The sequence below is a fragment of the Lissotriton vulgaris genome, chromosome 6 (genome assembly GCF_964263255.1).
Source record: "Lissotriton vulgaris chromosome 6, aLisVul1.2, whole genome shotgun sequence".
Classification (NCBI taxonomy): domain Eukaryota; kingdom Metazoa; phylum Chordata; class Amphibia; order Caudata; family Salamandridae; genus Lissotriton; species Lissotriton vulgaris.
In genome coordinates, this window is record NC_141694.1 from 1,806,151,885 (window position 1) to 1,806,173,844 (window position 21,960).

The 21,960-nt window shown below is 46.0% G+C and overlaps 1 protein-coding gene across 1 annotated transcript in view; it reads left to right on the plus strand.

Annotated features, from left to right (window-relative positions):
* Nucleotides 1-21,517, plus strand: part of LOC147709544 (fucolectin-4-like) — a 146,572-nt gene extending 125,055 nt beyond the window's left edge. Inside the window, exon 4 of the mRNA XM_086926023.1 lies at nt 21,352-21,517. Within this exon, the coding sequence (XP_086782149.1) occupies nt 21,352-21,517 (166 nt within the window). The remainder of the gene's footprint in view (nt 1-21,351) is intronic.
* Nucleotides 21,518-21,960: the final 443 nt, after the last annotated feature.

Below are 21,960 nucleotides of genomic sequence, written 5' to 3' on the forward strand. Positions count from 1 at the left end.
GGATCGTCTCCTTCCTCGACGGAAGAACACAGAGAGTCCGCCTACCACCGTACAAGTCAGAGGCCACCGAAGTCATCTGCGGCGTCCCTCAAGGATCCTTGCTGAGCCCTACTCTCTTCAACGTCTACATGAGCCCCCTCGCGGCCATCGCACGCCAACACAACCTCAACATCATCTCCTACGCCGACGACACCCAGCTGATCCTCTCCCTGACCAACGACCCTGCCGCCGCCAGAGCCAACCTGCACGAAGGGATGAAAGAGGTAGCCGAGTGGATGACGACGAGCCGCCTGAAACTGAACTCAGATAAGACGGAGGTCCTCATCCTGGGCTCCTCGCCCTCCGCCTGGGATGACTCCTGGTGGCCCCCCGCCCTTTGCACCGCACCCAAACCGACGAACCACGCACGCAACCTGGGCTTCATACTGGACTCCTCCCTCTCCATGACCAGGCAAGTCAACGCCGTCTCCTCCTCGTGCTTCAACATCCTGCGCATGCTTCGGAAGATCTTCTGGTTGATCCCCACGGAGACCAGGAAGACCGTCACCCAGGCCCTCGTCACCAGCCGACTGGACTACGGCAACGCACTCTACGCCGGAATCACCGCCAAGATCCAGAAGAGACTCCAGCGCATCCAGAACGCCTCAGCCGGACTCATCCTCGACATCCCACGACACAGCCACATCTCCGGACACCTAAGAGACCTGCACTGGCTCCCGGTCAACAAGAGAATCACCTTCCGTCTCCTTACCCACGCACACAAAGCTCTCCACGATCAAGGCCCGAGCTACCTCAACAACCGCATCAACTTCTACGCTCCCAAACACCACCTCTGATCCGCCAGCCACGTCCCACGCATCCGTAGAGCCACTACAGGAGGAAGGTCCTTCTCCTAACTGGCCGCCAAGACCTGGAACTCCCTCCCGGCCGACCTTGGCCTGACCCAAGACCACCTCTCCTTCAGGAAGAAGCTCAAGACCTGGCTGTTCGATCAGTAGCGGCACCCCCCCCCCCCCCCAAGCGCCTTGAGACCCTACGGGTAGGTAGTGCGCTCTATAAATGTCTTGATTGATTGATTGATATTACAGCTGGCTTCACATGCCTTTCAGAGTTTAGCCTAAGACTGCTTTGTCCACGTTACCTTTAGGATAACTGGTCTACAAGGTTGATTTATAACCAATCATCATAAGGGTTGCTTGGCATGGTACAAAGTGATCACAAGAATTAGTGAGCATTATATACCAGGCCAACTTCTCACATTGGTGAGCAGCGGATTGGGATCTGACCTTGCGGTTGTTTTACCATTACAATCTTTGAGATTATCATTTGAAAGATCATACAGGTACCTGCTAGGTACATATAAACTAAGACTAGTATACTTAAGTTCTACTGAACTTAGTTGTTGTAGAGCAAAGGGAGTAGCACACCCTGACTACAACTACTAGATAGGTTTAGTAGGTAAACACCAGTGTAGGTAGATTGCAACACATCCACCCACACTAGAGCAATGTCTGGAGCAGAGGGTTCCACTGGGAACATCCCTGTTGAGAGTGACCCTCCAAGGGCACCATCCAAATTTGCTATTTTTTCCTTTAAGGAATTAAGACAGCTTTGTGTCTTAAGGGGTCTGAGGACAGGGCCTTCCCCTACCACGGACCACCTTAGAGAGATCTTGGATCAGTCTGAGACTCTAAAGAACTCTAAGGCAGACCCCACAGGGGATGCTGAAGGAGGCCATCCTTCAGAGGATGACACTATAGACACCCCTGTCCCTATCATCCTGGTAGATGAGGAAGCCCCCATCACTGGAGCTCATCAGGTAGATGAGGAGGAAGAGGAAGAAGAGACACAAGGGGGGAGCACTGAGTCAGATGATGACAGAAATAGTCAGGTGCTGGTCAGTAGACTTAACCAGGCAAACTTAAGCCTATTTGGGACTGAATCAGGTAACAACCCATTCAGACCCCCAGGTGGACTTAACCAGAAGCCTAGGAGGAGAAGGACTCACTCAGGTGACTCTAACAACTCCCATGCTTCTAGAGGCTCTCATGGTCACTCCAGAAAGGAGATGACTAACCCTCAGAGAAGGGAACATGAGGCCAAGATGAGAGAGGCTGAGCTTAGGATCCAGAGGCAAGAGTTAGAGGTTGCCCTGGCCAAGGAGAAACTTGCTAGAGCAAGACAGCCTAGAGAGAGTGGGGTAATAGAACCCACTGGTGGCAGCAATATCCACAAGGATGAAGACAGGTCTTTTGATAACAGAAACCTGAGTAAGATTGTGCCCCCCTACAAAGCTGGGGATGATATCCATAAATGGATAACTGCAATGGAGAGAGCTTGCAGAGTTCAGCAGATCCCTCAAGAGCAGTGGGCAGCAATCTTGTGGCTCTCCTTTGAAGGTAGAGGCCGAGACAGACTCCTCACAGTTAGTGATGGGGATTCTAGAAACTACCTGGTCCTGAAGAGTGCTCTGATTGATGGGTTAGGCTTAACCACAGAACAGTACAGGTTAATGTTTAGAGACACCCAGAAGACACAGACTCAGGACTGGTCTGAATTTGTTGAGTGTGCCACTAAGGCTCTGGAGGGATGGTTGCTGGGAAGCAAGGTTACAGACTATGAAGGATTGTATAATTTGCTGATGAGAGAACACATTTTAAATAATTTTCAGAACCAGCAGTTGCATCAACATTTGGTTTACTCAGATTTGACCTCTCCCAAAGAATTGGGAAAGAGGGCAGATAAATGGGTAAGAACCAGAGTTAAGCAAAAGAACCAGAACCAGAACCAGGGTGGTGACCAGAAGAAAACAGACCAGAAGGGTGGGGAGCAGCAAGCTAAAGACCAGAAGTCTTCAACAGGGCCCCAAAATGATACAGAGGGTGGGTCCCAAACTTCCAAGAAGAAGAAGAAAGAAGGTCAGAAGAAACCCTGGTGTAAAACTTGTAAAAACACCTCTCAATGGACAAGTGAGTGTAAAAAGGGTGGAGCCCCCAGCACTGCAGCCCCTAAGGCAACTGCACCCACTAGTACAGCTAGCAGTGCTGGTCCACAAACCAAGGGGGTAGTGGGTATCACCTTGGGAACTGAAGGAGATTCTGACCTAGCCAGCCTCAAGTGTACCACTCCTGTGAAAGAACCTAAATTAGGTAGTAAGAAAAATATTTAGTACAAAACACACCTAATGTGTGTGTTTTTCAACCATATATACGGTTAACGCTGTTCTGCTGTATTTATTAGGTAGCAATATTATGCCCCATGGTCTGCCTGGGTGGAGGGGCCTGTAGACCGTATCTCATCTGCCCTCTGTCCGATAAACCTCAAGGTCCCCGGCTCGACCGCATCTACCTTGTTAATATGCACCATAGTTGCTTTAAATATCGATTTTTAAATAAATATAGTTTAAAATATTAAAATAAACATGTATTAAATACTAACATTAATTTATCAGAATAAAATATATTTAGAAGTATATTTTAACACTTATAATAAATAAATGTATGTTTAAAAATGTAAATGTGGGGGCGTGGTCTCGACGCGAATGGCGTGAAACGTGTGCCAAGGAAGGTCCCATAAGCCACTGCCTTAAGCTGCCTGGAAAGCGGGCCAAGACGTGATCGGCGCCATAACTCGGGGCGTGGGGACAGCAGAACGGTTGGGGTACCCCTGGCGAGCAGACATGGACCGGGGCTGCCTTGGAGCTGAGGCGTGGACCTTTGGCCTCTTGCGGCTGCCGATGCCATTTTGTCTGCACGCCGCTGCTAGCCCTCTCTGGCCTTGCTGGTACTGCCACCAGTGGAAGGGGGCCCTGTGTGGGGGCCCTTAAAACGAGATTGGGGCTGCTTTTTGGGCTGCCCTGGTGCCTCTGTTTTGATCACCCAGCTCCTCTCCAGAGCGGCTTCCATGTCCTGTCCAACGGCCACAGCATATCAATCTTGCGGCACCCCTCTGTGGGAACTGGTGAACCCAGGGGCCTGGTGGTGCCCTGGCAGGAGACTTGGTGGCTTCTTTCCCTTGGAGGGGCTGAGGGTGGCCCTGTGGGGGTTGGGCCTTTGTGTGGCCTGACAGATTTGTGGCCGGGACGTGATGTGCTGCATCCAACCTCACCCACACCGCCCTTTTCCTGGATCCCATGGAGGCTGACTTTCTGTGCAGGTGAGGTATGGGGGCGGGGATGTCCCTGTATGCTGTGGCCCAACTGGAGGTGTTTTCTGGGGCTGGGTCCTACATGCTACTACTGGGGCCTGGTCCCCCGCCAACTGCATGTGTCAATATGCAGCTGCACACTGCCTGAGATCTGGCCCGGTGTCACCCCAGACCCTGTGCATCTGAGCACTTGGAGGCATTCGGAGGCATTCGGAGGTGAGAGATCCCTGCCAAAAGTCCTCTGATTTACCCCCTCTAGCTCCGACCTCCCGGGAACGGGCTCCTTCTGGTTGGTGTGTGCTATCCTATCACTGGAGTGCTTGGTGGATGGACCCTTGGCTTGAACGGGCAACGTCTAGCCTGGGGTGTGACCGCTGGCAACACTCCCTGCAGCCTCCCGCTTTTTAGAGGCCGCTGTGGATACATCATCCGCTCTTCAACAACTAGTGACTCTAACACTGCCGACTACCCACCATCTCACGTGCTGTGGCATGGTTTGGGCCCCTAACTTGCAGCTGTCTTTCCTACAGCTGCCCGTGGTGTGGAACCTGGCAACCCTGGCGACCCTGGCTTCGATGCTCTGACTGCGTAGCAGGGGAAACACATGGTGACAAGACCTCTGTGGTAGCATTGTCCTCTGCAATATTGTCTATCCACCTCTCCTTTCCATAGTCAGTGGATTGCTGAGTGCAGTGACATTAGCGGCGGACTGCAACTTGCCACCCGGGGACCTCAGCCCTCCCTGGTCGAATTTCAGAGTCTCCACTCGCTTGCCTTTGCTGCTTCATCGGAGCCTGGGGGATGCTTGATCCCAGGGGGAGATGACTCGCACTAAGCCGGGGAAGGAGTTGGTGACACTCCAGAAGGACAACACAGTTGCTGCACTTTGGAACGAGCCGGGCCCGGGTACCTCAGGTGCTATGGCGGTGCCGGCCGGTGATGACTCAGCGCCAGTCGCACAAACCATCATGGCGAACTGCATGGCGGAGCTCAAGTCCGAAATAGGCTCCTTGAGATCAGAAGTTCACTCCTGTGTGCGGGAACTCAGAAAAGAGGTTACCGACCTAGGAGAGTAAGTAGAGGGCCTCATGAGGATGTCGGATGCCCGAACGGAAGACCAAGAACAGCTTTGGCAGTGACTGGCCACCCTGGAAGAGCAGCACATCGACCTGCAGTTAACATGAAATCTGGGGCAACGATGATGCCTCCCTGCTGGCCCTAGAATGAGCACACGAGTCTCGGGTCCGTCCCTGACATCCTGACCAGGGTCCACTTTTTTACTGAGAAGGAGGCGATTCTCAAGGTAGCTCGCTCTAAACCGGAACTCACCTTCAAAGGTGCCACAATACAACTCTTCCGGGAACTTGCCCCTACCACGCTGCACAGACGTCGAGACTTCAAGCCGGTAACAGACAAATTGTGGAGCCTGAACATCCAGTATCAATGGGGCCATCGCTTCACAGTCTTTTTTTAATGGGAGTCTATACGCCGGATGGTACGATCCCTTCAAGAAACGGCACAACTCTTGCACATCTCCATTACACTGCTGCCCAGCCCAGCCCGCATGTCCTCCTGTATCAAGGAGCCTGCTAAGCTGTCTTGGTCCCAGGTACACGGTCACAGGAGAGCGTCCCATTCGGGGGAGCAGTTGGCCTCCCAAGCCAAGCAGGAAATTATGCAGCACATCCGCTCCATGGAAGAGAGTCGCTCTTCAACTGTCTCTTGTTCCCCTACACCATGATCGCATGGAAATGCCTTTGCAACTGTTTTGCAATGATACACTGTCCACACCTGAGGCCTGGGGCCGATGACCTGTGACCCCACCCCAAGCCAGGCGAATTCCTGGCCCCTCACTTTGATGGCATGCCTCCTTTGCCCCCATGCTTGAAGCCTGAAGGATAGACTTCTCATGTATGATCTATGCCCTAGGACTAAGTTTACCTCTTGACTGGAACAGGATACTGTGGCAGTGTTGGCCAATGTTGTATTTTTTAGTGTATATTGCTCTTTTCTCCTCTTTGCGCTTTTGTCTTCTGTCCCTCCTTTTCTACCTCTTCTCTTTGTCTTCTCCTTTTCTCTGTGGTGGGCGGGGAGGGATCTTGTGGTCCTACTTCTGCTCTCTGGGGCAGTGGTCCTCTAATCCACCCCTCTCTCACCAATGTCTTGTTCCACCTCCTCCTGGGGCACTATTGCTTGCGCCATTGCTTGCCTTCAACCCTTGTCTGAAACTTCTTTCCCTCAAAGTTAAGGGGCTTAATTCTCCTAATAAACGGCAACCTTATATAATCCTCCTTCAAGAGACATACCTGATTAAAGGTGAAGTACCCCAAATGGCTCATCCCCGATGGCATCGGCCTCCTCCAAAACAGCTGGTGTGGCAATACTCTGTGGATCTGGCATCGGGCAGGGGCAATCTAAAATTATACGCACCCACAACGGTCGCTTTCTTAAAGTAGGGGTTCAGGTGGGGCATCAGTCCCTCGCCCTGTGCAATATACATGCGCCTAATCAAGCACAAGACCCCTACCATCGCGCTCTGCTGAGGGAACACGTGCCGCAGGTGGATCCCTCTCTTATCATAGGAGGCGACTTTAATCTGGTGTGGGATGCCGACCTGAATCCTAGTGATGGATCTTTCCACCAGGCGGTGGCTATGTCTTCCGCCTTGAAAAAGCAATTGGTGGACCTCACTCTACTCAACTATTTGCATGTACATCGTTCATACTCACGTATTGACCACGTCTTTATCTCGCACGCCCTGATAGGCAGGAAGGTGCCTGCCTCTGTGTCTGACATCTCTGACTGACTGACTTAATATTTCTAAATCTATGTTTTTACTTGCTTCCTGAAAAGTGTCTTACTAGATTGAAGTCGGAGTGGTGGCAGAAGACAGTTCCGTGACCGCGCCCCCTGCTACCGAGCGGCGCGATCTCCCACGGCGTTGCCCCTCTGCACTGCTTGTATTTTACTCTATTGTATTTACTGTTTTTGCTGTTGTAAATCCTGCCTGCTTGCCTGTCTTGCCCCCGTAGCGCGTAGCCCCTCTGCACTGTTAGTATTTCTTTGTATTTACTGTTCACTGTTGTAAATCCTGCCTGCTTTTTCCCCCGTCTCCTCCCTACCCGCCTCCCGCTTCCCGCCACCGCCGCTGACCACGCCCCTTTTTTTTTTTCTGTACCCTCCCCGCTCCCGCCTCCCAGCTGCCCCGCCCTCCCTCGCACTTCGCCATATATGGCGACCGTGCGAACGCGCAGCGGGAGCGCCGATTGTGCACCGAAGGCGCGCCAAAGGTTAGCCCGTCTGCGCCCGTCCGCGCCTGGACCGCGCCCAGCGCCAGGACCCCCGGCCTCCACCGACGGATGACGACCCAACTGTCCTACAACGCCACCAAACTCATCACACTCAACACCGGCAGGATCCCTGGATGCTACCGAGCCACCCCGAAGCACACCCACGGACCCTTCAGCTGCAACGCCTGCAAGTTCACCTGCATCCGGACCTGCCCCACACCAGCACCTGCCAAGCCGATCACCAGCAGCAACCACCTCAAGTGCATCCTGATCAACACCCGCTCCGTCCACAGGCACGCCATCGAACTCTGGAACCTCCTCGACACCACAGCTCCTGATGTCGCCTTCCTCATGGAAACCTGGATGAACGACTCCTCAGCACCCGACATCGCCATCGCAATCCCAGAGGGCTACAAGATCACCCGGAAAGACCGCGTCAAACAGACTGGAGGAGGCATCGCCATCATCCACAGGGACACCATCCACATCACGACCAACACCGACGACACCCTGAAAACACCTACACTTCCAGATCGGCACCGACCCGAGGACCACCCTCCGAGGCACCCTGATCTACCGACCCCCGGGACCATGCACACAATTCAGCAAGGACATCGCCGACTTCGTCAGCCCGCATGCCCTCCCCTCCGCTGACTACATCCTCCTGGGGGACCCTTAACTTCCACCTGGAGAACAACAACGACTGCAACACCATCACCCTGCTCGACAACCTCGCCAACCTCGGACTCAAGCAGCTGGTATCCACCCCCACCCACCTCGCTGGACACACACTCGACGCCATCTTCTCATCCAGCAAACACATCGCCTTCAGCCACGCCACTGGACTCCACTGGACGGACCACAGCTGCGTCCACTTCACCTTCAGAAGAACGACGATCCACCACCACTAGCATCCGGTTGCTCGAAGAAGCTGGAACAAGATCACAGCCGACCAGCTCGCCGCTTCCCTGAGCCAGCACCCCCCGCCAGGTCAGCGAACCCCAGCCAGGCCGCCGACAACCTCACGAAGTGGATCATCAACTGCGCGGACGAACTCGCCCCACTGAGGACCCCGCCTAGCAGACCTGGCAGCAAGAAGGCCCCTTGGTTCACCGACGAACTCAAGAGCTCCAAGAAGAACTGCCGAGCCCTCGAGAAAGCCTGGAGAAGGGAACCAACACCGGACAACATGACCGCCCTCAAGCTTGCCACCCGGAAGCACCACCAACTCATCCGCGCCACTAATAAAACTGCATTCAAGGACCGGCTGGACAACAACACACACAACAGCAAGGAACTCTTCAACATCGTGAAAGTGCTCTCCAACCCCAACGCCGGAAACAACAACATCACCCCATCGCAAGACCTCTGCAACTCCCTCGCCTCCTACTTCCACAACAAGATCGCAGACATACACAACAGCTTCAGCACTCAACTGACGCACGCCACAACCGAACCACCGCCCCCCACCACCACCCTCCGCACCTGGACTCCGATCAGCACCGAAGACACCATCCGCACGATGAACTCTATCCACTCCGGATCCCCGACCGACCCGTGCCCCCACCACGTCTTCAACAAGGCCGACGCTGTCATCGCACCCCACCTGCGGGACATCATCAACTCCTCCTTCGACACCGCCACCTTCCCTGAGAGCTGGAAGCACGCCGAACTCAGCGCCCAACTAAAGAAACCTACAGCGGACCCCACCGAATTCAAGAATTACCGCCCCATCTCGCTCCTCCCGTTCCCAGCCAAAGTCATTGAGAAGACCGTCAACAAGCAGCTGGCTGCCTTCCTCGAGACAAATGGATCCCTCGACACCTCACAGTCTGGCTTCCGAGCCAACCACAGCACCGAGATCGCCCTCATCGCTGCCACCGTTGACATCCGAGCCCTGATGGACAACGGAGAAACAGCGGCCCTCATCCTCCTAGACCTCTCTGCGGCTTCTGCGGCATCCCTCAAGGATCCTCGCTGAGCCCCACCCTCTTCAACGTCTACATGAGCCCCCTCGCAGCCATCGCACGCCTACACAACCTCAACATCATCTCCTACGCTGACGACACACAACTGATCCTCTCCCTGACCAACGACCCCGCCGCCGCCAGAGCCAACCTTCACGAAGGGATGAAAGACGTAGCCGAGTGGATGACGACCAGCCGCCTGAAACTGAACTCAGACAAGATGGAAGTCCTCATCCTGGGTTCCTCGCCCTCCGCCTGGGACGACTCCTGGTGGCCCTCCGCCCTGGGCAGCGCACCCAAACCGACAGAACACGCACGCAACCTGGGCTTCATCTTGGACTCCTCCCTCACCATGACCAGACAAGTCAACGCCGGCTCCTCGTCATGCTTCCACATCCTGCGCATGCTACGGAAGATCTTCCGGTGGATCCCCACAGAGACAAGGAAGACGGTCACCCAGGCCCTCGTTACCAGCCGACTGGACTACGGCAACGCCCTCTATGCCGGAACCACCGCCAAGCTCCAGAAGAGACTCCAGCGGATCCAGAACGCCTCAGCCAGACTCATCCTCGACATCCCACGACACAGCCACATCTCCGGACATCTGAGAGACCTGCATTGGCTCCCCGTCAACAAAAGAGTCACCTTCCGCCTCCTCACCCACGCACACAAAGCCCTACACGATCAAGGCCCTAGCTACCTCAACAACCGCATCAACTTCCACGTTCCCAAACGACAACTCCGATCAGCCAGCCACGCCCTCGCCGCCGTCCCCCGCATCCGGAGAACGACAGCAGGAGGAAGGTCCTTCTCCTACCTGGCCGCCAAGACCTGGAACTCCCTTCCGACCGACCTACGCCTGACCCAAGACCACCTCTCCTTCAGTAAGAAGCTCAAGACCTGGCTGTTCGAGCAGTAGCAGCTCTCCCCCCCCCCCCCCTAGGGCCTTGAGACCCTCCGGGAAAGTAGCGCGCATAGAAATGTCTGTGATTGATTGATTGATTCCACAATTTAGCTGCTTGGTGTGAAAAGCACTCCCCGCCACCTTACTCTGTTTTTCCTGGGGCAGAGTACCAATCCAGTGTTTGAGGATCTGAGACAGCGTGATGGATCATAGCAAGGGAAGAGGGCTTGTAAATCATAAGCCCCTCCTCCGTAAATGGCTTTGTGGACTATGCACAAGGCCTTAAAGTGCTTTGTAAGATTGAGCAATACTCCTACGGCCGCATTTTGAAGAGATTGGGGTTTGAAAAGCTCCCAAGTGTAGAGCATTGCAATAATCCAACCTCGACAGCACTAAAGCTCTGACCACCGTTTTCCTCAGGGAGCAAGGGAAAAAGGGTAGGATCTTCCGAAGGACCTTCAGAGTGAAAAAGCAGGCTGAAGACACCTGATTTATCTGTGGGGCAAGAGTGAGGTCTTTATCTATCAGGACACCTATCTCTCACTCTCCTCTTTAGGCCTGCTATTTGCTCCTCTCACATTTGGGACTTGATTATGTGAATGCTTTCTTTTGTGGCCTGTCCGCTATGGGCTGGAAGCGACTAGCTGTGTAGCCCTGTTGCCATGTTGCTTGGTTGGGCATATTATGGCTGCTCTTCGATAAGCTGTTTGATGTATGCGGCCGGCCCACCAAAGGGTTATAAGCGGCATGCCGTGCTCACGAGTGGTGTCCCACTGCCTTTTGTGAAGATGAAACAAACAGCTAAATACCACAATAGATCATGCATTGGGCTCTATCCCCTCCCTACTCTGTGCCCTTTTCATCTGCTTGTCTCTTCTAAGCATGGGCGAATTTTGCGAATCTGGTGTTCACGAATTTGCATATTTGCGAACTTGCAATCCGCAAAATCCGCGAATATCTCGCGAATTTGCAGATTTTTTTGTGTGTTCGCAAGGATTTCTGCCAGTTCGCGAGGGTTTTGTACCAGTTCGCAATTGCGAACTTACTTGTCGGCTCGCAACTGTGGTGTTTCTACGTCTGGTTCATCATCACAGGTTCACAGCACCCTCTGTTTCACCACTGCCACCCTGTTTCACCCATGCCACCCTCTGGTACATCAATGCCACCCTCTGGTTCATCACTGTAGATTATGAGGGGGAAAAGCAAGCACACCTGCCCTGCTTCAACTGACATGAATTAATTTGGGGTGGATTTATTAATGTGTCACTGTTTTAAAATTCCAGTCTGGCACCTGCTTCCTTATCTGTAATTTGCTTTCTGTTGCAGTGAAAAAAAAATTTCCTGGACCTTTGTGGCTTACTTGTAGCAATTCTATGAGCCTGTTGTGAGGGTCAGAGCAGGGTCATAGAATTGTTGCAACTAGCAACAGAACTCTGGAGGGACCCCAGTCAGGAAGCACTACAGGGAACGGTTACTAATGATGAGTTTGAACTTTTGCACCTGCTGAATGCTTTCAGTTTTGCAAAACTCGTTTTTCTGCAGAACCGCAACTGTAATGCCCCAAACAAACATAGGCAACTGAACTCTGGAGGGGCCCCTCAGGAAGTACTACAGGGAATGGTTACTAATGATGAGTGAACTTTTGCACCTGCTGAGTGCTTTCAGTTTTGCAAAACTCGTTTTTCTGCAGAACAGCAACTGTAATGCCCCAAACAAACTTACTTGTGAAAGTTGATTTCTAATCCAAAAGTGATCCTAAGAAAGTCAAAAGGCCTCAAATCCTTAAAAGTGCAGGCAAATGTCAACCTGAGGAGTTATTCTGATAAAAATCATTTTCAGAAGGTCTATGCTGCTTGCAGAATTGCTAATTTTGTAATTTTGCTAGTGCGAGATTGTTGCTGCCCGGCGCACCTACATGTTCGCAATAGCGAACTCTCGCAATGCGTCGCCAAACTCATGTGGGATCCCGCAGAAAGATCCAAAATGGTGCAGCACTCGCAAAATATCGAGGAAAAACAACTCGGCAAATGCTGAATGACGGTAAGTGAACGCCGCACGCCGCAATATTGTATCACCAAGAAAAAAAATCCGCTGCGTGCGAATTTGCAGATTTTCGGTAAATTTGCGAGAGTTCGCGGTTGCAAATTTACAGAAAATAAGCAAAATCCTTTTCCGCCCATGCTTTGTCTCTTCCCCCTACCTCTCTCTCATCTGGCTCCCAGGTGGCCCTGTGCCCACCCTCTTTTTCTTCTTCCTCTCTTCTGTATATCTTCCTCCCTTGGCAGTAATTTGTTTTCTGTTGGTCCTATTATATGAAGGAGCTCTAAAATTGTGTCTACCACATTCGATCATTTCATGACCCGGCCGGCTCTGTTTGGGTTGTAGGGGGCTTGCTGTGTACTCCAATATTAATGCAATGTCCTATAATGTCTCTCTTATGCATATTGAACGCTCATCAAACTCCACGGCCGGCCCATTGTAGGGTTTTAGGCGGCTTGCTGTGTACACGATATGTCTCCTTCTAGTCTTTAAATTATTAAAGAGTTGAATGAAAAAAATGTAAATGCATATATATAATACATATTACCTACTGGCGGTCGCCAGTAGGTATATATAGTTAGGATTTTTTCTCTATGGGATTTTTGAAAATGTTATGTCTAATAACTTTGGCGTTTGTGGACGGAATTGGCTGAAATTTTCAGGAAAATTGAACATTTTGTTTCTGAGCAGCCCCTGACAATTTGGGGGGGTTTCATCAAGGGGGGGCTGAGAAAAAAGGGGGGTCCCAAAACGCGTTTTTCCCATGTTAATTTCCATAGGGCGGTTGGCCTCACTTTTAGCTCGAACGGCTGAATGGATTTGCACGAAACTTGGCAAAATTGTAGGGACTGGTAGCCCGATGTGCCTTTGCTAGGTCTCAATATATGTGCTCCAGTGGATTTTGAGTAATTTAGGTTCAAAAAAAGATATATATCTGGGCGGAGCCTAACCACACATCTGATCTGATTGGCTGTCAGCACTTCATCCAAGAAGTGTTGGCAGCCATCTTGGGACCAATATACATGATAGCACCTCATTAAAAAGCATTGTAGTTAATAGAGGGTTTTAGGACTTTAGTTACATTATAAATCATTTGTTGATGGTACCATACTCTTTTTAGGAATTGTGGTGGGTTCTAAGGTGATTTTACCATGTGAAAAAACCTTCTGCTGTGATATCATGAATATTGTTTGAAAGAAAACTAATATCTCATGATTTTCCCACAGTGGTTTGGAAGGGGATCTATAAGCTAAACTGAAAGCATATTTTTCTGTAAATTCACACTATCTTTCTCAGTCATGTGAAAATGAAGTCTGACATTCTCAGTAAAACATGTACATCCAACAAGGACAGAGACTGTCAGTTGATTCCTTTGTGTTCTACTGCAGCCTCCTAGAGTGTTCTAAAGAACAACTAGAGTGCTAACAGTCCTACTTATTACAAAGGTATGGCACACCTGAAGCCATCTTGATTGGAATAAAGTGGTAACTCTTAAAACATTTAATTTAAAAAGAAGCAACATGAGGGGGTATATTTTGCCATAGAAAGTATAATTAGTGCTGCAGAATGAAAAATTAGGGCACATTTTGAGTGACTTCTCAAATCCTTTTCTATTTCATTAAAACATTCTGACATGCAGTCTCCCAAAATGGCCACCAGAGACAAAAGAGCCCAAATGTAGCCCAAATATCACCCAGATGTAGCCCAAGTATAGCCCAATGACAGAATGTCCCAGAGTGTTCTAAAGAACAACTAGAGCGCTAACAGTCCTACTTATAACAAAGGTATGGCACACCTGAAGCCATCTTGATTGGAATAAAGTGGTAACTCTTAAAACATTTAATTTAAAAAGAAACAACATGAGGGGGTATATTTTGCCATAGAAAGTAGGATTAGTGCTGCAGAATGAAAAATTAGGGCACATTTTGAGTGACTTCTCAAATCCTTTTCTATTTCATTAAAACATTCTGACATGCAGTCTCCCAAAATGGCCACCAGAGACAAAAGAGCCCAAATGTAGCCCAAATATCACCCAGATGTAGCCCAAGTATAGCCCAATGACAGAATGTCCCAGAGTGTTCTACAGAACAACTAGAGCGCTAACAGTCCTACTTATTACAAAGGTATAGCACACCTGGAGCCATCGTGATGGGAATAAAGTGGTAACTCTTAAAACATTTAATTTAAAAAGGAACAACATGAGGGGGTTAATTTTGCCATAGAAAGTATGATTAGTGCTTCAGAAAGAAAAATTAGGGATCATTTTGAGTGACTTCTCAAATCCTCTTCTATTTCATTAAAAAAATTGTGACATGCAGACTGAAACATGCACTTTGAATACCAGCAGCAGACGTCCCTGGTGAGCAGTAGCTTTACTACAGTGATCTAATGTGCAACTAGAGTGCTAACATTCAGAATTTATGGCAAATGTGTGACACATCTGAATGCCTTCTTGATGGAACCAAAGTAAACAAGCATTGAAAATGCAATAGATCTCGCCCTCGTTTAAGTTAAAGCCATTCTGTTTGTAATGAGGTGGCTTTTTAGCTTTGCTTTTATTAGTGTTTTTTCAACTTTCATGTAAATAACATGCATCTGTATGCATATAAGTATATGTATGCATGCATTTATGTTTGTATTTATATAGATATACAGATGATATATGTTTATATATGTATGTCTATATATATATATTCACTGAAAAAACCATAGGCTATAGACCATATATAGTTAGGAATTAGCATTTACAAAACCTTGAAAATTCACTGAAAAAACCATAGGTTATAGACCATATATAGTTAGGAATTAGCATTTACAAAACCTTGAAAATTCACTGAAAAAACCATAGGTTATAGACCATATATAGTTAGGAATTCGCATTTACAAAACCTTATTTTACTCACAGAAAACCATTGAAATTCCATATATAGTTAGTTGCACTAACTATATATCGCGCACCCGCAATCCACTGCTGATGATGTCACATATTACATCATTCATGACATGGTCAGTGACATCACTGATGACATCACTGATGACATCTCAAATGACATCACTGATGACATCACTGATGACAACATCCAGTGACTGTATGTTTCTGTAAAGTTAAAATATGTCTTACATATTGAAGAATGAGTGGATGTATAAGTGTCTGGATGAAGGATTTAGTAGGTGCATGACTGACTGTATGAGTGAGTGATTAAATGTGTCTCACTGAGTGCATGGGTTAGTGACTAAACTGTCTTAATTTGTGCATCATTATGTCTGTTGTTCTGTAAACTGTTGCATGTGTTGATAAGTAGCTATATGAGTAACTATATGGGTTATTGATTGGTTGCCCAAGTATTTGTATGGGAGATTGAGTGTGTGTGTGGGTGGCTGGGAGGTGTATGACTCTGTGCATAGATGTGTGAGCAGTTGATTCACTAGATGTATGGTTTCAAAAGTGCATGTGGAAACAGCTGTTGGGGCGGTTGACTGTGTGCATGAGTGTATTGGTGAGTGAATGGATATCTCAGTGCTACATGTCAAAGTAAGTACATATGTAAAACACAGTACATGTGAGAGTTGACATATATAAATAACTGTGCATAAGAGCCAGTGAATGTGTGAGTGGCTGTATGGATCATTGTGAACTTGTATCAGGGATTGTATAAGAGAGGAAATATGTGTTAGTATATGTTTGAATAAGTAAAGTTTGTATAACTGTATAGTTGAGGAAATGGAGGTGTGATTGATTCTTTGCATGACTGACTAGGTGTGTGAGTAACTCCATGGATGAGTGACAGTCTGTGAGTGTCTGTTTACACTGATTGTATCTAAGGTTATATTAGAGTCTGAAGAGGTTTATCGTATTATCACATGAATGATATCATCAGTGATGTGATCAGTAATGTCAAATGAGATGTCATCAGTGATGTCATCAGTGATGTCATTTGAGATGTCATCAGTGATGTCATTTGAGATGTCATCAGTGATGTCATTAGTGATGTCACTGACCATGTCATGAATGATGTAATATGTGACATCATCAGCAGTGGATTGCGGGTGCGCGATATATAGTTAGTGCAACTAACTATATATGGAATTTCAATGGTTTTGTGTGAGTAAAATAGGGTTTTGTAAATGCGAATTCCTAACTATATATGGTCTATAACCTATGGTTTTTTCAGTGAATATCATATTTATATATGAACATACATAGAAACACATAGATAAACTAATAGTTTAAAATGTAATACAATTTTAAAAATCATAACAATTTAATTACAAATAATTTACAAACGAAAAATATTGACATTTTGTAATATTATTATAATAAATCAGTTATATAAATTACAACATAAAATAAATGACTAATAAAATTGCCACTACATAAAAAAAAATGTTTGGGCTAAATAAATATAGAAATAATAATAAAAGTCCCACTACAGTGCAACAGTAGGGAAAGTGTTGGATTGCGGGGGGTAAAATGTAATATTCTCACTCCAGTCAGTGCAACAGTAAAGGACTGTTGGATTGTGAAGGGGTACAACTTACAATTCCCACTTCAGTCAGTAAAACATGAAAAACAAATGAAATATCTTAAACAAAATGAAAATATTAAAAAATAAAATAAAATGTATGTTGAATAACAAATACTAATATATTTAATATAAAAATGTAAAATAAATTTACTTCCCTCCCATCCCCCTACAAAACCCACAACCCACACCAAAATTAAAAAAGACTTACTTACACAATTAACATAATTATTTATCAATTAAACAAATATTGTTTATGACAAACAAAATACAAATTCATTAAAATTAATTCACTTCCCACCCTTTACCCATATTATCCCCAAATACACCACCTAAAATGTAACTAAAAAACAATTAACAGAATTATATTAATTAATTTACAGTCAAATAATTATTAATATTTAAAAAGTAATTAACAAAATAAAATAGAATAATTTACTCCCCACCCTTTGAAACCCGAACCCAAACCTAAAAAATGTAAACAATTAACAACATTATCAATACTACTAATTAACAATTAATTAATTGTTAAAAATAAATCACTTACTACCCTTTATTCCTATAAACCCCACACCTAAAATAAATATTTATACAATTAGCATAATTAATTGTCAAATAATCAATTTATGTTAATAACTAATTATTGATAAATTACAAATAAATTACTTCCCACCATTTAACCCTATAACCCCACAGCCCACACCTAAAAATAAACAAAATTACACAATTAACAATAAATTACCAATTAATTAATTACTATTCATTTACAACTAATTAATACATAATTAAAAAGAAATTACTTTCCACCCTTCACCCCTATAAACACCACAACCCTTAAAAAAACATTTACATGAATAAAATGTACACAATTAACAAACTTAAATATCAATTAAATAATATTAATGAAAAAATTATCATGAATGTATTATAATTAAATGACTTCCCACCCTATAAAACCCACAACCCACTACAGAACTAAAAACACAACATTTTAATTATATAACATTTTATAACTATAAAAAATTCAATAAATATAGCAAGAAGCAAACAATAATTAAACAAAAATATTATGTCATATACTTTTAAATACATACTAAAAAATAATAATTAAAAAACGGTATTTTAAACAACTATATTTTCAAACGATATTAATGACTTCTATATTTTAATTATCAATATTACTTACCCTAAAATCGATATTCTTGACAACAATATTCTTGCACTCAATATTTCCATTCCACAATATTTTTTACTCGATATTATGGTTAATTTGACATTTTTGACTTGATATTCTGCCTCACCACCTTTCACAGGAACAGGGCAGGGCCTTGCACCTGAACCTGCACACTCTCCACCTACATGTGTGAAGACTGAGCAGCAACAGCTGAGGGTGTTTGATCTCTCTCCTGAGGTGAGTGATATTATCCTGGCATCCTTCAGTTCTACCATGGAAAATTATTTACACCTGCTGATGGGACACATTTGTAGCTTGTGGTGTGGTACCAAACCTGTTGATCCTCTGTCTAAATCCTTGTCAGAAGTCCTTTTGTTTGCTCCATCTTTTACCTGTCAAGGCTTTGCTCTGAGCACAGTTAAAGGGTACCTTTTTGCCAATTACCTGTGGTTGCTGGAAAAGCTTTTCCTGTTCAAGTCACCTGTCGCAAATCTTTGCCTAAAGGTTTTACAACACATTTCCTCCAACGTCCTTCATTCTGTCCAATGTGATCTTGATTTAGTTCTTACCTTTCTCATGTGTTCACCATTTGAGCCTATGCACAGCTGCCTTCCTATACTGGTGACCATCAAAACCCTCTTTCATGTTGCAATAACATCTGACTGCAGGGTTAGTGTGTTGCAGGCTCTTTCAGTTGATCCTTGTATACAACCTTTTTCTCAGACAATTTGGTCCTTAGAACCCATACCACTTGTTTACCAAAGGTGATTACCCCTTTTCATGTGTGTCAGACCATCACATTGCCTACCTTTTTTGCTCCCCCTCACCCCAACAAGGAAGACAAGGGATTCCACCTTTTGAACCCAACAATGGTGCTATCATTTTTCATTGATTAAACCAAGGACTTCCAGGTGGACGTTCAATTCTTTGTGGACTTTTCAGGTATGAAGAAAGGCAAGGAAGTTCACAAAGGAACCATCTCTAGATGGATCATCTTCTCTACACCACGGCCAAGAAGCAACACCATGTGGGCATGCACGCTCATTCAACAAGATCTAAGGCTGCAACCACTCATTAGCAAAAGGAGTTCCTGTTCTGGACGTCTGTCAAGCAGCCATTTAGGCATCACTGCACACGTTTGTCAAACGTTAAAGCTTAGACAGTCAGGTCCAGCGTGATGAACACTTACCCGTTCGGTCCTTCAGGACTTTTTAATAAAACAGTCAGCAGATCCACCTCTGGGGAGAGATTGCTTTGGTATCTATTCTATGGTAAGACATTTGTGGCTAGAAGTCTTTATCAGATGAACTAGTCACTTACCTTCAGTAATGCCTTTCTGGTAGAGACTATCTAGCCGCAAATTCCTTGCCGGTTCTCCCATCCTCCCTGTTCTGCGAACTGTGTATCTAACACTTAAGAGATGCTTTTGGACTTCATACTGGCACACTAGTCATTTCTTTTCAGTTTGGTCTTAGCTTGTGGTGCGGAAAAACAGTCAAGATCTGAGGCCAGCATGCTGGAGTGGGGATTATTTAGTCACCGTGCATGTCACTTCCCTCATGGATGATGGTGACGATTCCACGCAGAGCCGAAAGACACCACCTACAGGTGTGCATGGGGACTGCTAAAGTTTTTTAGGATTCAGTTTGACACCTGGGGAATATTTTAAATAAGGGATCTGAGGCTAGTTAGAGTCTCTACTATGGTAAGACATTACCGAAGGTAAGTAACTTGCTCAATAGCTTGTATCTAAATTTTACATCACAATTCAACCCCAATACACATTCACCAGGAGCTTCTACAGCACATTGCATCACATCATTCAGTGCTCCTCTGATGCAAAAAACCCAGTGAGCCCTATTTGAAGTTTAGTGACCTTTGATGCACAGTACCTGACATGCCCATGTGGCACCAAATAGTTACAGTGCTCCCCTGAAGCACATCGCTGCGTGTTACTCTAGATCACACCACCTAGTTCTCCTCTCAGATGCCTCTACAGCAAAGCTTTGCTGTACATCCCCTTCTGCTCACCTGTTGTGACCCTCTGCTGCACTGCTGCACATCCCACAACTCCCCTTATGTATCTTACTTGTCTCCACTGCCCATCATGCAATGCTTTGCTGATGCACTTCTTTAGCTGCATAGTTATGTAGGTTTATAGGATTACTTATGGATATTGGTCTCTTTGCATTGACCCCTGTAAATGTACTTGTGTGTGTGTAATTTCAAATGTATGTCAGTGAGGGTCGTATTGGCCTATAGGGCAACCAGGTAATGCCCAATCGGTTGGTCTGACATGTCAGTGTGTGGGCTGGTTTGTATGGTCTGGCATGACAACGCTGCTGAGAATTACTAGAGAGGGGTTTTGGCTTCTCCCATGTGTTGGGAGCCAGGAGTGCATGTTTTGGTTGGACAGAAGTTATGTGCTTCAACAAAAAAGTGCAGGCCCACAAGATAGCTGTGATCCTTTTGTTGATTTATCCAGAAGCCTCAGTTGGACTTTCAGTGGCACACATACCATTGTAATGCTATTAAAGTGTCTTAGATAACTAGATAGTTGAAGTTGTTGTACTCTGGCAGCACCACAGATGGGAGGAGAGAAGTGTTTAACCTACATGGATTTTTAGGTCTGGCTTGACAATGCAACTTTCACATGGCCTTTTAACCAAACCCTTGAATTATTTCACTGTCCTTTGCTTCCACACAAATACATATGAATTGCGATGCAATTTACTTGTAATTCTTCACATTACCATACAGCATTCTTTTAAGACAGACATTTTGAAATTTCCAATGCTTGTTTTGTTTATTGTGGACCCGTTTTGTGGTCTGCTAGGCCAATGTTTTACTGTTGATTTTCCTGATGATAAAAGAAACATTGCCTGTATTAAGCTCAAATCCATGCAATCCTGCTTACCATGCGACACACTTACACAGCATGTCTTTACAAGTTCAAAACGGCACCAATTTACACAAACGTGGGCCAAATTCTTTACCTCTCTAATTCATCAATGGCGGATCAATTCTATTTTGGTGCCTGTGCCTATATATTTCACAGTTTGACCCTGATGTCACTTGAACTTGAAGAAAATGATTCACATATGTCAGTCTATGGACGTGTGCCTGCTCTATGTGTGCATGTATGTCATGTGTCACTCTGTATGAACAATCCAAAAATCAAGCATAAACTCTTTGTCAATGCTTGTACTCAAACAGCTTTTGGATAAATTGATGAAACACAGGAAGGAAGATTTTTTCAAACATCAATAAGGTTAATTCAGATTTGCCTTTTTATTGGTTTCCCCAGGTGCAGCTACATTTCCAGTATCCCAGCTGGGAGTACCCAGACGTTTGAATGTAATGGAATGGTGGGCCGTTATGTGAACATCCTTATAGGAAACCGAGAGGAGTTCCTCACGCTTTGTGAAGTACAGGTCTTTGGTACACCGGAATCACAAAATATAGGCAACTAAAGAGATTTCATCAAATCCCTATTAGCTATATTCAATGACACTTACACAGAAAATTGCATATTAGTGAGTTATTGAATCAATGTATTGAATACACATGAGTTGTTCTGCAATTGCTGAAACAAACTGCTAATTCAAATTACCGCACTAAAATATTTGTTATTCATTTCTATATTCTTCATTTTTTTAATTTGATTCAAAATTATTTTGAAATGTTTCTTTCAGTTTAATTCAATGAATATATAGCTGTAAAGGGTTTTCCATTGTATTAGATGTATTATGTAATGCATGTATTCATAATGTAAGCACAAACTGAATAGAGAAATTGAAAGAAAACTGAGACACTCAGGTACCGATTCCGGTACTGGATAAAAAACGTCAGTACGATTTTTATCCGGAGCCATCACCATACGATTCATACTTATCCGTTCAAGTCACGTAGTACG